The sequence below is a fragment of the Coregonus clupeaformis genome, chromosome 27 (assembly GCF_020615455.1).
Source record: "Coregonus clupeaformis isolate EN_2021a chromosome 27, ASM2061545v1, whole genome shotgun sequence".
Classification (NCBI taxonomy): domain Eukaryota; kingdom Metazoa; phylum Chordata; class Actinopteri; order Salmoniformes; family Salmonidae; genus Coregonus; species Coregonus clupeaformis.
The window spans coordinates 826,328-843,822 of NC_059218.1; the positions used below are offsets into that span (position 1 = coordinate 826,328).

Here is a 17,495-nt window from a genome sequence, read left to right on the forward strand (position 1 = left end):
CACAGACAGATGCTGTGACAAATGTGACCGGCTGCTGAGCACAAAGACAACATCACTCACAGGTGGGGGAAAGGACAGAGCACACCAACACACACATCCAGACCACAATGACAAACAGGCATGCACACACACCTTCATCCACACTGGCACAGGAAAATATGTGTATGCATTGCACATTCAAAACCTATTGGGAGTTAGGAGATTGTGAAAAAAAAATGTATGTACTCACTAACTGTAAGTCGCTCTGGATAAGAGCGTCTGCTAAATGACTAAAATGTAAATGTAAGTATTAATTCATAGAGACCAAGACAAACTGTTTTCAACTGGTTTAAATGCAGTCCTTTATTCTGTATTGCAGTGCTATGAACAGACTTACAGTACATCCCAATGGAGGTTATGGTTGAGTATCTATATTCTCAGATGCTGTGGTGAAGTACAGTATTAGATGATGGAGCAAACGTCTATAGTCTTAATTAAGAACATACATTACAGTAGTTATGGTCTTGTGAACAAACAACAGCCCATATGGTACTGAAGGAACCAAGATGATAGCTTTAGTGTTTAGTTTCATTCTCCTGCAAGCAGCAACTGTCTATAGGTGACACTGACGTGAATAAATTATGTGGAGAAAAATGAACAACAAAATCAAATACAATTAAAACATTCCTATGGATACGGATGACACAGTATTTGTAAACAAGCAGTGTTGAATGACAGAATTCTCCTGGTACAGCCCTGGTTCTGTCTCAAATAACTCCCTATTCCCCATGTAGTGTACTATGAAGGGTATAGGGTGTCAAAGCAAAGGAGATGTGCTCATATTGGGTATGTGGCAGCCATTTTGAGTAACCATCTCTCTCTCTCTCACTGCTGTTTGTCTAAGGCTGCTATGTTATTGGAGTAGCTGCTGTTATGAAATGCCCAGTCCTAAATCAAACCATAGCCCCTACAACCTACGCACTTGTGGAGATCTGAGAGGATATGATAGGTATTGGCTATTAATGAATTACTAACTATTTACTTCACTTTTGTCTTCAGATAGGCTGGGTGGAGTTTGTTTCCATATTGCTTATATACCATCCAATCTTCTCAGATCTCCTTCAGTGCATAGGGGGTACTGTTGGGCTAAGGGATGATTTGTGATTGGGCAGAACTGTCTGGGAGGATGGCTTTTTCCCTTTGGTACAATGATGAGACATCTCATCACTGATTGGTTCTGTGAGCAGGAACAGCCGAATGGCAGTACCACTGGCCATTATATGGCCGTTATCTCAAATACACAAACACACACATGCATGCAAACGCACACACACACACACACACGTGCACATACACTCACATCTGTGCAAATGTTATAGGTTCTAAAGCTATCGTGCAAATGCTCAGATCCATACACGCAACATACACTGTGTGTAAAACTGCAGTATGTGTACAGATTTCCCTGAAGAGAGAGCGTGTGTGTGTGTGTGTGTTTGTGTGTGTGTGTGTGTGTGTGATTGCCCAGTGGGTTGCTCGACAGGGCTTAAACGAGACACAACCTACCCTGAAGTTATTAATCAATAAGTGCATCTCAAGCAGGGCCTTACAACCATCCATCTCCCCCTCTGGACCTGAGTGGCCTGTCTTGACACACACACACACACTCCAACCGGAGGAAATACACTCCCTCCATACCTCCATCCCTTGTTCTCCCACTTCCTCAACCCCCCTGTGGACTCCCTCCTCTTCTTAAGTAAAATTTATGAATTACAGAACAGGCCTCATGGAGGTGAGCCTCTGAGGTCAGCTCCCAACAATCTGTGTCTCTTCTCTCGACAGGACCCCCTGGGGGAATTTGAGCCAGTCTTTGTGTTCCTCTGTTAGGAGTGTGTAGGAGTATAGCTCCTTAGCCTCTAGTAAGGTCAGTTCTCTACATTGCCCTTGTGTGTGGGCCGTAGTCTCTGATGCAGCCTGTAATCTTGGGACGAGGCCCTGCGCGGGGTGGCCGGGGAGCAGAGCTGGGGGGCCGACAGGGCCTGGCCTGGGGTGGAGGTCGACGTATGGTGGGGGTGGTGAGACCTGCCTGGCTGGGTCCTGCTGCAGCTTACAGAGCGCCTGGTGGAAGAGGTGCTGTCCTCGGGTAGAGCTCCTCCAAGATCCCCTTTTCCCTGGTTGTCCAGCTGAGCCTCACACACCTCCAGCAGGGACACCACCTGCTCCCTCAGGGGAAGAGACTTAAACCTGCGCTGGGCCAGGTAGAAGAAGGCCTCCACAAATGCCTGCAGACCCATCCCTGAGAGGAGGAGATGAATAGAAGAGATGTGGTGGAGAGGGAGAAAGAGAGAGGGGGAAGGGTGAGCGGAGAGCAGGAAAGGGAGGAAACAGGGAGGTGGAAGAGAGAGAGAGTATTTGCCATGAATCAAAATGATTCTCACTGATACTTGAGTGAGTCACTCTCCAATATTGATTAACTATACAAAAATATAAAACGATTTCTATATAAGGAAATCATTCAATTTAAATAAATTCATTAGGCCCTAATCTATGGATTTCACATGACTGGGAATACAGATATGCATCTGTTCGTCACAGATACCTTTTAAAAAATGTAGGGGCGTGGATCAGAAAACCAGTCAGTATCTGGTGTGACCATTTGCCTCATGCAGCACGACACATCTCCTTCGCATAGAGTTGAACAGGCCTGTGGAATGTTGTCCCACTCCTCTTCAATGGCTATGCGAAGTTGCTGTATATTGGCGGGAACTGGAACATACTGTCGTACACGTCGATCCAGATTATGTCAAACATGTCTGGTGAGTATGCAGGCCATGGAAGAATTGGGCAATTTTCAGCTTCCAGGAATTGTGTACAGATCCTTGTGACATGGGGCCGTGCATTATCATTCTGAAACAGGAGGTGATGGCGGTGGATGAATGGCACGACAATGGGCCTCAGGATCTCGTCACGGTATCTCTGTGCATTCAAATTGCCATCGATAAAATGTAATTGTGTTCGTTGTCCGTAGCTTATGCCTGCCTATACCATAACCCCACCACCACCATGGGGCACTCTGTTCACAACGTTGACATCAGCAAACCGCCGCTCACCCACACGACGCCATACACGTGGTCTGCGGTTGTGAGGCCGGTTGAACATACTGCCAAATTCTCTAAAACAACGTTGGAGGCGGCTTATAGCAGATAAATGAACATTCAGTTCTCTGGCAACGGCTCTGGTGGACATTCCTGCAGTCAGCATGCCAATTGCACGCTCCCTCAAAACTTTAGACATCTGTGGCATTCCGTTGTGTGACAAAACTGCACATTTTAGAGTGGCCTTTTATTGTCCCCAGCACAAGGTGCACCTGTGTAATGATCATGCTGTTTAATCAGCTTTTTGATATGCCACACCTGTCAGGTGGATGGATTATCTTGGCAAAAGAGAAATGCTCACTAACAGGGATGTAAACAAATGTGTGCGCAAAATTCAAGAGAAATTAGCTTTTTGTGCGTATGGAACATTTCAAGGATCTTTTATTTCAGCTCGTGAAACATGGGACCAACACTTAACATGTTGTGTTTATATTTTTGTTCAGTGTAATAACAAACCACAGGGCAATTCCACGGTAACAGAACTATGCTGCGACTCAGATTTTCACTTTAAAATGTATTTCAAACAAAAAGCAATGATTGCAAAGTTAAACAAACCACATAACTCTATGCACAAGGACTACTTTTAACAAAGTCCAGTGAACATTTTCAAAGTTTGGTAACAGAATGACAGAACATACAGCACAAACCGTCATTCTGTTACCACACTTTGCATCTGCACTGCTCTTTAAGTAAACGTTTTTTGTACATATTTCAGTGGAACTTGTTAAAGAGTAGTCAGTTCATAGACTACTCTCTAGGTTTCCACATCAAGATGTCAAACTCATAAATCAACCTAACCAATACACACAGGAGCGATGACTGTCCTAAACTTAAACAACCAGCACCCACCCAGACACACACCATCCAGATAGGTACACTACATCTCTTTAATATACAGTACTTGCACTTTGCACACCATTTATTCTAGCTTTTACTCTGCTATTTACACCAAGTTTCATCAAACTTTGCTGTGGTTCTCAATAAAACATTAGGATGAGGGGGTGAAAAGCGTGAAGAAAGTGAAAAACAAGGATTAAAGGGAGGGAGAGAGTTATTTTCCTATAAAGTCACAAAGTAAAGAGAGAGAGAGAGAGAGAGAGAGAGAGAGAGAGAGAGAGAGAGAGAGAGAGAGAGAGAGAGAGAGAGAGAGAGAGAGAGAGAGAGAGAGGAGAGAGGGGGGGAGAGAGAGAGAGGAGAGAGAGAGAGAGAGAGAGAGAGAGAGAGAGAGAGAGAGAGAGAGACTTTCTTCTGAGGTGATAAGGGGCTTTTAGCATTCAGCTAAAGTCCTGAGTCAGCGCTTCTCTTCCCAAAACACAAACCTTTATTATTAATAATAAAATACTTGCCTTATCCCTACCCATACCTACACTCCACCCTCCCCAACACTGCGACCCAATCATCAGAGAGAGATTGGCTCTGTTTTCCTATTACCCGTAGGGGTAATGACCAAATTCTCACCCCGATTTTGGGCTGGAACCAAATATTCAGCTCACAACTCCTCGAGTTGTGCACCGCTAAAAACAGTCCCTCCATGCCAGCCGAGCCCCACAAGAGGAAACCCTGGAACAGCATTCAATCAATCGTACCCGCTGCACCCCTCTCTTCCTCCCGCTGCTTCCTCTTCCTCATCCTCCTGCCCCCTCTGCATATTTTCAGGTGGAAGCTGGTGAATTATTCATAGTGGATACTCTCACAAATGTTGTCACTCTACGCTGTGAGCTCATTTCAATGATGTGAGAGGGGATTCCATGAACAGTTAGAGTCAAAAATAAAACCTGGCCAATTCTAAAGGTCACAGCTAGTTCTGCCGGAGACCTGAAGACTAGCATTAGCTCACCGAACGAATGCTTAATATTTAGTTCAGCGGGCTAACACAATTATGTTTTGTTGTTACTGGTGGGCTGTGTGAAAGGTGACTGGTGATTGGTGGGCTGTGTGAGAGGTGACTAGTGATTGGTGGACTGTGTGAGAGGTGACTGGCTGGAGGGTTACCTGCTTCTCTGGAGTCAGGCAGCATGCCGGCCCAGCGTCGTGTGATGTCAATGTAGAGGATATCCACAGTCGCCATGGAGAAGTGACTGTTGCTCAGTTTACAGTTCCTACACACAGACAGATGGATATAATGGTTTTATGTAGCCTATGGTTTCATTGACTATAAAAAAGCCCAACGCACAATTGGCAGCCAAGAAGCTGAATTGCTTGATACAACTGACAAAATAGGTTACTTATTAAAAAGCACCATGCTAAGGAACGAATTGACAATAAGCACACTTAAAAGACAGATACACACACGCGCATACCAATGTAAGCTCTCTGACTCTGAACTAGTACCTGATGAAGGTTCTGAAGCCAGTGGGCCCCAGGCGCATGTTGCCCTTGACCCCAAGGAAGCGCAGGAAGAGGGCAGTGATGCGCTCCACGGTCCGCAGGTAGCTGAATTGCTTGGTGTACTTAGGGAACACCTGCTTCAGACACATAGAGGGCAGGACACGCCCCTCCTCCCCAGGCCCCCTCACTGGTGACCCCAACATCTCCTCCTGCTGGTGCTCTGGGTAGGACCTGGGGGGAGGGTTATTGATGGGAAGTCTATGTATCCACTACACTCACCTATTCTACAGAGATCAGATGTGTGTGTGTGTGTGTGTGTGTGTGTGTGAGAGAGAAGACATAGATAGATTGAGAGAATGAGAGAGAGCGAGAGAGAGAGAGCGAGAGCACGAGAGAGCGAGAGAGCGGTTATTTAGGGGAATTGTGTGTTGATAGGAGGTGATCTATGAGTGAATAAGAGCGGTATCCATCTTGTGTAGACGTCTATAGTGACACTGGTGCTGTGTCTGTGTGTGACCCTATGTGCCCAGGCAGCAGGGCTGAGTAATGGCCTCTATAGTCCTTCTGGACATAGGAGCATAAGGCCAGCCTAATGAGTCAGCTGGTATACTGGAGAGGAGGAGGAGGAGGATGGCGGGAGAGAGAGAGGGGAGGAGGAGGAGGACAGTGGAGCAGGAGGAAAAGGAGGGGGTGAAGGAGGAGGAAGAGGACAGAAGGTAAGGATATATGGATGGAAGGTTTCACTGCGCTCTGCCCTTCTACAGCTCTGCCGGGAGATGAAATCATCGGTCTATACAAGCACTGTGCTGTGGCTCTTCACTGGAGCAGATAACACACTCATCTACTCATGGCTGGCCCACACACACACACACACACACACACACGTCGCAAAGGCCAGCAACCAGACGGACTACAAACAAGACAGAAACTATGTGGTGAAGAGAGGAAGATGTTAAGCTCTCCTCTCTGTTCCTGGGCCTTAGCCAGACGTCAAGGCCTGTCTTAGGAGACCCAGGGAGAGGAGGAGAGAGAAGGGGAGAGAGGGGGAACAACATAACATTCTTAAGGTTCAAAAGCAATTATTTCTGAATTATGTTAATGTGATGCAGGCCACACGCCTTACTTTCAATTAGTCCTCGAGGCAGGGGAGGAAGAGGGGGCCGAGGGGAGGAGAGAGAGGGCCAGAGAGGACAGAGCGCAAGAGTTCATCCCACCATCCTTCTAGAGGTGCTCTCATGTCCTCAGAGAGGGAGCAGGGGTTTACCACCATTGGCCCACTGTGCGAATCATTATGATAATGCACGCACGGCCCGCAGCACACACAGGTGAAAGAGCGCGCACAAACACACACACACACACACACACACACACACATACACATACACAGGTGAAGGAACCCGCACACAGAGGACAAATGAGGTAGCACTCTCAGCACTCTGGTTTAACTTGCTGTAGGTTAGATCTTTATTCCTCTCCTATACAACGCCTGAATATGCTGAAGTACACTTGTGTTTAATGAACAAAGGACAACGTCAACAGAAAAGTAAAGCCAATCTGGAAAACCAGTCACAAACACAATTGAAAACAGGAGAGCAGAGTACGACTTCCCAAGAACAAAACATTTGAGCTTACAAAGCAATCTCCAACCCTCTCTCCTCTTTCTCTCCTATCCAACCCGAACTCTCCCTGCATATTACCTCACCTTCATCTCTACAGGATACCGAATTCTACAAATCAGCAGCACAGTGGGGAAAAACTGTAATGTTTTTAAAAACAAAAAGAACATATTGCTGTTCTGCTCCTTCAGTTGAAGTGGAACAAATCACCCACGTGTTCCATCAGAGGGGCGAACCCATCTCACCCTTTTAGAAGCGGTGTAAGAACTTAAAAGAAGGAAGTTCAGAAAGACAGAGGTAGGTTGTTCAGTGCTAGCTATGCTAGGTAATTAGGAGTTTTGGGCTGCCCTGGTTAAGAACTAAGAGTGGGTTAATGCATTCACACATGCTGGAAGGAGACAGGACACACACACACACACATAAATCCCTCAAGCTCCCCTATGTGAGCCATTCATAAACACTCAGATAGTGTTGGCTGTGGAGGATATTCAGTAGTGTTGAGCAGAGCTGTAGTGGCAGATTGGAGAACAATTAGTGTTGAGCTCTGAGTGGCCTGCTGCTGCTCAGGAGAATAGATAGCACTTGACATTCATGACTTAGAAAAAGAATGGAGAGCGAGAGAGCGAGAGAGAAACACCTCATCCCTCTGCTCACTCAGATTAACTGTCATGTTTTTATGTCAGACTCAGTTTGAACCCATTCTGTCTCAAGACAGTTCTCTAGGAATACCTTTCTATTTGACGTTACCCATTCTATTTGACCTTTATGTATTGTGTACCATGCTTTGATGAATGACAGACGGCAGAATAAGGCAGAGAATAAGACAGAAGTGGAAAACATATTCTGTCCCTGTGAGCTTACGAATGCTGCAGACGTGAAAAGCAGAGAGCGAAAGAGAGAGAGAGAGAGCTATACCGATAATTATATAACTATACTATTCGACAGGCCCTGAAAACAACATGACCGATCTGCTCTCTACAACCTCTCTCAAACACAAATCAATTATCAGAGAGGAAGCCCCCCGGCCCAGACCTGGCCTCCCTCCACTCCACAGGGCCCAGCAGCAGGACCAGCGCAGCTACGCGGAGGTCCTCAGAGGACAGGAGGACCCTGTAGGATTGAGTGAGATTAAACAGCTCCTCCAATACATCTGCACTAAATTCGCACACGCACACATTGTACTAAAAAAGTTTACTTGTTCAATGAATAGGAATATATATATATATATATATACAGTGTGGAAAAAAAGTATTGTCAGCCACCAATTGTGCAAGTTCTCCCACTTAAAAAGATGAGAGAGGCCTGTAATTTTCATCATAGGTACACGTCAACTATGACAGACAAATTTAGGGAAAAAAATCCAGAAAATCACATTGTAGGATTTTTAATGAATTTATTTGCAAATTATGGTGGAAAATAAGTATTTGGTCACCTACAAACAAGCAAGAGTTCTGGCTCTCACAGACCTGTAACTTCTTCTTTAAGAGGCTCCTCTGTCCTCCACTCGTTACCTGTATTAATGGCACCTGTTTGAACTTGTTATCAGTATAAAAGACACCTGTCCACAACCTCAAACAGTCACACTCCAAACTTCACTATGGCCAAGACCAAAGAGCTGTCAAAGGACACCAGAAACAAAATTGTAGACCTTCACCAGGCTGGGAAGACTGAATCTGCAATAGGTAAGCAGCTTGGTTTGAAGAAATCAACTGTGGGAGCAATTATTAGGAAATGGAAGACATACAAGACCACTGATAATCTCCCTCGATCTGGGGCTCCACGCAAGATCTCACCCAGTGGGGTCAAAATAATCACAAGAACGGTGAGCAAAAATCCCAGAACCACACGGGGGGACCTAGTGAATGACCTGCAGAGAGCTGGGACCAAAGTAACAAAGCCTACCATCAGTAACACACTACGCCGCCAGGGACTCAAATCCTGCAGTGCAAGACGTGTCCCCCTGTTTAAGCCAGTACATGTCCAGGCCCGTCTGAAGTTTGCTAGAGTGCATTTGGATGAACCAGAAGAGGATTGGGAGAATGTCATATGGTCAGATGAAACCAATATATAACTTTTTGGTAAAACCCAACTCGTCGTGTTTGGAGGACAAAGAATGCTGAGTTGCATCCAAAGAACGCCATACCTACTGTGAAGCATGGGGGTGGAAACATCATGCTTTGGGGCTGTTTTTCTGCAAAGGGACCAGGACGACTGATCCGTGTAAAGGAAAGAATGAATGGGGCCATGCATCGTGAGATTTTGAGTGAAAACCTCCTTCCATCAGCAAGGGCATTGAAGATGAAACGTGGCTGGGTCTTTCAGCATGACAATGATCCCAAACACACCGCCCGGGCAACGAAGGAGTGGCTTCGTAAGAAGCATTTCAAGGTCCTGGAGTGGCCTAGCCAGTCTCCAGATCTCAACCGCATAGAAAATCTTTGGAGGGAGTTGAAAGTCCGTGTTGCCCAGCGACAGCCCCAAAACATCACTGCTCTAGAGGAGATCTGCATGGAGGAATGGGCCAAAATACCAGCAACAGTGTGTGAAAACCTTGTGAAGACTTACAGAAAACTTTTGACCTGTGTCATTGCCAACAAAGGGTATATAACAAAGTATTGAGAAAATTTTGGTATTGACCAAATACTTATTTTCCACCATAATTTGCAAATAAATTCATTACAAATCCTACAATGTGATTTTCTGGATTTTTTCTCCTCATTTTGTCTGTCATAGTTGACGTGTACCTATGATGAAAATTACAGGCCTCTCTCATCTTTTTAAGTGAGAGAACTTGCACAATTGGTGGCTGACTAAATACTTTTTTCCCCCACTGTATATATACACACACACACACATAGTACCAGTCAAACGTTTGGACACGCACTCATTCAAGGGTTTTTCTTTATTTTTAGAATTTTCTCCATTGTAGAATAATAGTGAAGACATCAAAACTATGAAATAACACATATGGAATAATGTCGTAACCAAAAAAGTGTTAAACAAACCAAAATATATTTTATATTTGAGATTCTTCAAATAGCCACCCTTTGCCTTGACGACAGCTTTGCACACTCTTGGCATTCTCTCAACCAGCTTCACCTGGAATGCTTTTCCAACAGTCTTGAAGGAGTTCCCACATATGCTGAGCACTTGTTGGCTGCTTTTCCTTCACTCTGCCGTCCGACTCATCCTAAACCATCTCAATTGGGTTGAGGTCGGGGGATTGTGGAGGCCAGGTCATCTGATGCAGCACTCCATCACTCTCCTTCTTGGTAAAATAGCCCTTACACAGCCTGGAGGTGTGCTGGGTCATTGTCCTGTTGAAAAACAAATGATAGTCCCACTAACCCCAAACTAGATGGGATGGCGTATCGCTGCAGAATGCTGTGGTAGACATGCTGGTTAAGTGTGCCTTGAATTCTAAATTAATCACAGACAGTGTCACCAGCAAAGCACCCCCACACCATAACACCACCTCCTCCATGCTTTACGGTGGAAAATGCAAAAATCTGCAATTTGGACTCCAGACCAAAGTACACATTTCCAACGGTCTAATGTCCATTGCTCGTGTTTCTTGGCCCAAGCAGGTCTCTTCTTCTTATTGGTGTCCTATAGTAGTGGTTTCTTTGCAGCAATTCGACCATGAAGGCCTGATTCACACAGTCCCCTCTGAACAGTTGATGTTGAGATGTGTCTGTGACTTTAACTCTGTGAAGCATTTATTTGGGCTGCAATTTCTGAGGCTGGTAACTCAAATGAACTTATCCTCTGCAGCAGAGGTAACTCTGGGTCTTCCATTCCTGTGGCGGTCCTCATGAGAGCCAGTTTCATCATAGTGCTTGATGGTTTTTGCGACTGCACTTGAAGAAACCTTCAAAGTTCTTGAAATGTTCCGTATTGACTGACCTTCATCTCTTAAAGTAATGATGGACTGTCGTTTCTCTTTGCTTATTTGAGCTGTTCTTGCCATAATATGGACTTGGTCTTTTACCAAATAGGGCTATCTTCTGTATACCCCTCCTACCTTGTCACAACACAACTGATTGTCTCAAACGCATTAATAAGGAAATAAATTCCACAAATTAACTTTTAAGAAGGCACACCTTTTAATTGAAATGCATTCCAGGTGACTACCTCATGAAGCTGGTTGAGAGAATGCCAAGAGTGTGCAAAGCTGTCATCAAGGCGAAGGGTGGCTATTTGCATGATTCCATATGTGTTATTTCATAGTTTTGATGTCTTCACTATTATTCTACAATGTAAAAAATAGTAAAAATAAAGAAAAACCTTGAATGAGTAGGTGTGTCCAAACTTGACTGGTACTGTGTGTATATATATTATATATAAACAGAACAAATGTTTGCTGTTATCCTGTTTATCTCACTCTTAACAACTTAGTAGTTACTGTATTTTTGACAGTGCTGTTCTTTCTTTTTGCAACATGAAATCACTGTCAGTTACCATGTGGAACATTCAGGGCCTAAACTCATCAACCTTTGGACTGAAGAGTTTAGCACTGGAGTTTAAAAAAAAATCTTCAAAAGATGTTGACGTCATCATTCTGCAAGAGACATGGTGTAAGGCAGACATTGACACTCACTGTCCCACAGGCTACAGAGAGGTAATTGTGCCGTCACAGAAACACAGCTCTGTCAATAGAGGCAGAGACTCTGGAGGATTGATCATTTGGTACAAATCCATCTACAAAATGTAATTGATCCCCTCAAAATTGGTAAATACCACATTTGGTTTAAACTGAAAAAAGAACTTGTACTGACAGAAAGATGTTTGTTCCTTTGCGCAATATATATCCCTACCCTTGAGGAAGAGACGTGCCATTTCCAGGCCCAGGGACACAAATGCGCGCACAGGAACACTACCTGATCTAACGACCACACAAAGGGACAGCTTTATTAGAGGCCATACTGTTTCTAACTGTCTTAATCTCCCCCATAGAAACAACAGTGACAGCACCATCAACAAAAATGGAAGGGATATGTTGCAGCTCTATCGAAGCCTGGGTTTGTACTTTCTCAATGGTAGGTTACGGGGGGACTCTGGGGAGATTCACCTATTGCTCACCTCTTGGCCACAGCACAGTAGACTATATGATTACAGACATTGACCCTTTCTCTCTCAGCTCATTCACCGTCAAGCCACTAACACCTCTGTCTGATCACATTGAGTAAAAGCCTAATTGGATTTATACCAAAATGTCGCACAACCGATCATATTTACACCCTACACACCCTGATAGATAAACATGTCCACCAAACTAATACCAAAATGTACGCTTGCTTTATCGACTTCCAAAAAGCATTTGATTCTATTTGGCATACAGGACTGTTCTACAAAGTTATTGAAAATGGTGTAGGGGGTAAAACATATGACATAATTAAATCAATATATACTGGCAATACGTGCAGCATCAAAATCGGCAAGAAAATAACAGAATTCTTTAACCAGGGGCGGGGCCTTTGCCAGGGTTGCAATCTGAGCCCTGCACTCTTCAATATTTACATCAACGAATTGGCCACTATTCTAGAAAAATCCTCAGCCCCTGGTGTTAGTCTCCACAATTCAGAGGTTAAATGCCTGCTCTTCGCAGATGACCTGTGCCTGCTGTCACCCACAGCACATGGCCTACAGCAGAGCCTGGACCTGCTAGAGCAGTACTGCCAGAACTGGCCACAAAAATATTAAAATAATGATTTTCCAGAGAAGATTAAGATCTCAGGGAATTAGACCAAAGTTCTCAATTGGTACAAAATATATAGAGTACTGCACACACTACAATTACTTAGGTTTAAATATAAGCTCGACTGGACACCTTAATGATGTAGTGAATGAACTGAGAGAGAAAGTACGCAGGGCATTCTACGCCATTAAAAAACAAATTCAATTTGATATACCTATTAAAATTGGGCTAAACTAACTGAATGTGTCATTGAACCAATTGCACTTTATGGCAGCGAGGTGTGGGGTCCACTTGCAAAACAAGGTTTCACCAAATGGGACAAACACCCCATTGAAACCTTGCATGCAGAGTTCTGTAAGATTCTCCTACATGTCCAGAGGAAAACTACAAACAATGCATGCAGGGCAGAATTAGGCCAATTTCCACTAATAATAAAAACTAAAAAAATACCAATTAAGTTCAGGAAACATCTAAAATACAGTGACCACCTCTCATATCATTAGCGAGCCCTGCAATGCCAAGAGCTGAGCAAAGAAAAGAGTCCCCTCATCCAGCTGGTCCTGGGGCTGAGTTCACAAACCTGTTCTACTAACACACTGAAGCCTCAGGACCAGAACATCCAATCAATCAGAATAAACCAAATTACAAAACAGTCAAAACAAAACTACATTGCTTATTGGGAAACACAAGCACAAAGTAAAATGCAGTGCTATCTGGCCCTAAATCGACAGTAAACCGTGGCTAACTATTTGACCATGGTTACTGATCAAAACCTTAGAAAAACCTTGACAAAGTACAGGCTCAGTGAGCACAACCTTGCCATTGAGAAGGGTAGGCACAGGAAAACCTGGCTCCCTGTAGAGGAAAGGCTGTGCAACCACTGCACCACAGCAGAACCTGAAACAGAGCTGCATTTCCTGACAAAATGTAAAAAAGATTAAACAATTAGTGTCATTTCCCCAAATTTGAAACCATTTTTCAAGGTTTCCAAGACCTCTCTGATGAGAATAGGCTATCCGTCCTGTTGGGGGAGGACACAGAGAGCTGTGGGTTGGCAGCGCACTACATTGCTGCCTGCCATAAGATGAGGGACAGTGTCTGACAGACCAACCAACCTGCACATGTCCTCTATATTGTTATTGTTCAATGGTTATTTTGACCCTTGGTTATTGTTGTCCCATTGACAATATAGATTATTATTATTATTGTAATTATGTTAATATTGTAAATATCCAAAGTAAGCTTTGGCAATATGTACATTGTTACGTTATGCCAATAAAGCAAATTAAATTTGAGCGCGCGAGAGCGAGAGAGAGAGAGGAGAGAGAGAGGTCTGTCCTTTGGAAAGGGTAACCACTAAGCCCTCCCAGAGCTGAACTACAGCTAATCAATGACTGGGAAGAAACAACCTCATTCCCACCCTTTATCCATCCACTCTCCTGTCATCCACTCCATCTCGCTCTCCCTAGCCTTCCCAAATCCCTTTCTCCCTCCCACATCTCTCCCGCTCCATCCTCTCCTCTGACATTGCTGTGGTGGTAGCAGAGTGGCCACATAACTCTTAAACCTGCTGTCACACTGCAGAAAGGGTTTAACCAGCAGCTAGCGTTTCCAAAACACTCCCTGCCAAGCCAACCGTAGCCAGCTAAGGACCTAAAATAATCTATATTCTACTTTCTGCTTTCTCACAGCAACTTCTTGAATATTCACCCTCCACTAACCAACATGAATACAGAGAGGAGAAAATAGCATTGATCACGATAAACAACTCTGTTGTGCAGCTGACTGATTTTCTCCTTGTCTGAATCGGAGCCTTCACTGGGTGGGAAAAGGTGGATTTAAAAGATGAAATAACAGATTTAGGCTGAAGCATCCTATTGAAGTTGAATAGGAGTGTTGGGAAAAAGAGTGAGGATGCAGGATCGTGTGAATTTGTCACTAGGCAGTCAGTGTAATCTAGGTTTGGCTTGATGAAAGACAGTCTTCCTTACTATGGGTCTTCTGCCAGTTGGCTCAGCCTCACCTTTTCCAGGAGTTTTACAATTAGAGAAAAGGCTCCTGTCGCCCAGCTCCACAAAGGTGGTATTTCTGCCCATCAGTGGGCAGTTTGCTTCATTTTTTATGGGGAAAGGGAAACTGAGTGAATGGCATCTGAATCTTTAATGGGATCAATCAGCCCGGCAACAAGAAAACTAGAGCAGATCCAAACAGAACCAGAGCAAATACACAGGAAACCCTACAAATGGTCCTCGAAATTAGGGGAATGGCCAGAACATATACTTTATTGTCCCCTTGGACAATAGAGAATGCTGCTGCTCCCACATACACTACCGGTCAAAATATTTAGAACACCTACTCATTCAAAGGGTTTTCTTTATTTTTTAAAAACTATTTTCTACATTGTAGAATAATAGTGAATACATCACAACTATGAAATAACACATATGGAATCATGTAGTAACCAAAAAAGTGTTAAACAAATCAAAATATATTTTTAAAAGTATTTGACCAAATAGGGCTATCTTCTGTATACCCCCCTACCTTGTCACAACACAACTGATTGGCTCAAACGCATTTAGGAGGAAAGAAATTCCACAAATTAACTTTTAAGAAGGCACACCTGTTAATTGAAATGCATTCCAGGTGACTACCTCATGAAGCTGGTTGAGAGAATGCCAAGAGTGTGCAAAGCTGTCATCAAGGCAAAGGGTGGCTATTTGAAGAATCTCAAATCTCAAATATATTTTGATTTGTTTAACACTTTTTTGGTTACTACATCCATCTTCCATCTTAGTCATTTAGCAGACGCTCTTACCCAGAGCGACTTACAGTTAGTGAGTGCATACATGATACCATATGTGTTATTTCATAGTTTTGATATCTTCATTATTATTCTACAATGTAGAAAATAGTAAAAATAAAGAAAAACCCTTGAATGAGTAGGTGTTCTAAAACTTTTGACCGGTAGTGTAAATACACAAATACATAAAATCAATTGAGGATAACACCCCATCATACACCCCCCTCCACACCAACACAAAAAAATAATAAGTTCATGTCAGGCAAGGCTGTGACTAGGTGGCAGATCCACATGATGAAGGCCTACAGGCTCCAGTCCGTCATTGCCGACTCCCTCGTCTGTCTCGATTTCTCCCCTGCTGTTAAGTGGTTTTATTGACAGGGGTACAAACAAATGTTTATATCTGTTTAGCCTGCATATAGGCACCCTATAACACCTCCTCGATGGCTGGAACTCTGTGTTCAGTGCATGTATGGGGTCCCATATGACCTTTCTGATAATGGTCTCCTCAAAAATGTATTGGAGAGAGGAGGAAAGTGTCATGCCTATAATCTTCCCTGCTGTCTTGGTCAATCTCAAGATTTGGGCTTTGAGCTGCACTGTCAGGTTACCAAACCATGTAATAATGCCGTAGCGTAGGATTGACTCAATGGTGGATATGTAGAAGAGGAGCATGATCTTCTGGTTGACTCCATAGACCCGAAGTTGACGCAGGAAGTGCAAGCGCTGCTGGATGCGTGAGCACACGCTCTCCGCAACGGTGCGCCAGCACAGCCCAATGTCAATGTGGACCCCCAGGTACATGTCGGAGTTCACCTGCTCAACGTTCTCTCTGTGCACCACTATGGGGCTGTGGTCCCCAATGGACTTAGGGTTAAGGATCATCTCCTCTGGGGATTTTTTCACATTCAGTTGTAGGTGATGTTCATCACACCATCTGACGAATCCTTTGATCTCTGCCCTGTGGCCGTTGGTGTCAGAGCCTTTGTTTAAGAGCACGAGGACAGCGGTGTCGTTGAGAACTTAACCACGTAGTTGTTGGGGTGCCTGCTGATGCAGTTTGTATACAGCGTGATGAGGATAGGGGAACACACGTAGCCCTGGTCGCCCCCGTGCTGGTGAGTGAAGTGGGTTTTAGAGTCAGATAAAGCTTCCTGTAGGTTGGGATGGGAGGAGGCACACACACACACACACACACACACACACACACACACATCTCGTTCCGACTCATGACACATGCAGTAGCTCACCGCGACACACACCTCAGCTCACCGTAGCTCAGCGTAATACAGTCTGTGCTGAAGGATTAATGTGCTAGGTGAGAGTGCTGCATGTCTGAGTGTGTTAGTGATACCATCAAACCTCTCCATTCTACCTCTCTCTGGGTGTCGGTCGTACCGTCATTATTCATCCTGGCTGTTTCGCACCCTCTCTCACTCCCTCCTGACAAACCTCACCAATGTCTTTCCCTCTCTCTATTTCTAACTTTTAATTTGCCTCTATATTTTGTTTGCAACGGTCACTTGGTTCCTCGCTCCTTCCATCTCAAAAACAGACATCCTATTCATTTGAGATTCAGATACACTACATGACTAAAGTATGTGGACACCTGCTCGTCAAACATCTCATTACAAAATCGTGGGCATTAATATGGAGTTGCCCCCCCCTTTGCTGCTATAACAGCCTCCACTCTTCTGGGAAGGCTTTCCACTAGATGTTGGAACTTGCTTCCATTCAGCCACAAGAGCATTAGTGAACTTGGGCACTGATGTTGGGCGATTAGAACTGGCTCGCAGTCGGCGTTCCAATTCATCCCAAAGGTGTCCGACAGTGGTGGAAAAAGTACCCAATTGTCATACTTGATTAAAAGTAAAGATACCTTCATAGAAAATTACTCAAGTAAAAGTGAAAGTCACTCAGTA

At 44.2% G+C, this 17,495-nt stretch overlaps 1 protein-coding gene across 1 annotated transcript in view; it reads right to left on the reverse strand.

Annotated features, from left to right (window-relative positions):
* Positions 1-322: 322 nt before the first annotated feature.
* LOC121541500 (tubulin polyglutamylase TTLL11) overlaps positions 323-17,495 on the reverse strand; it is a 47,772-nt gene continuing 30,599 nt past the window's right edge. The window contains exons 8-10 of the mRNA XM_041850562.1: positions 5,463-5,690; positions 5,124-5,230; positions 323-2,272 (exon numbers count right to left, since the gene is read on the reverse strand). Of these exons, the coding sequence (XP_041706496.1) occupies positions 1,902-2,272; positions 5,124-5,230; positions 5,463-5,690 (706 nt within the window). The 3' untranslated portion in view covers positions 323-1,901. The remainder of the gene's footprint in view (positions 2,273-5,123; positions 5,231-5,462; positions 5,691-17,495) is intronic.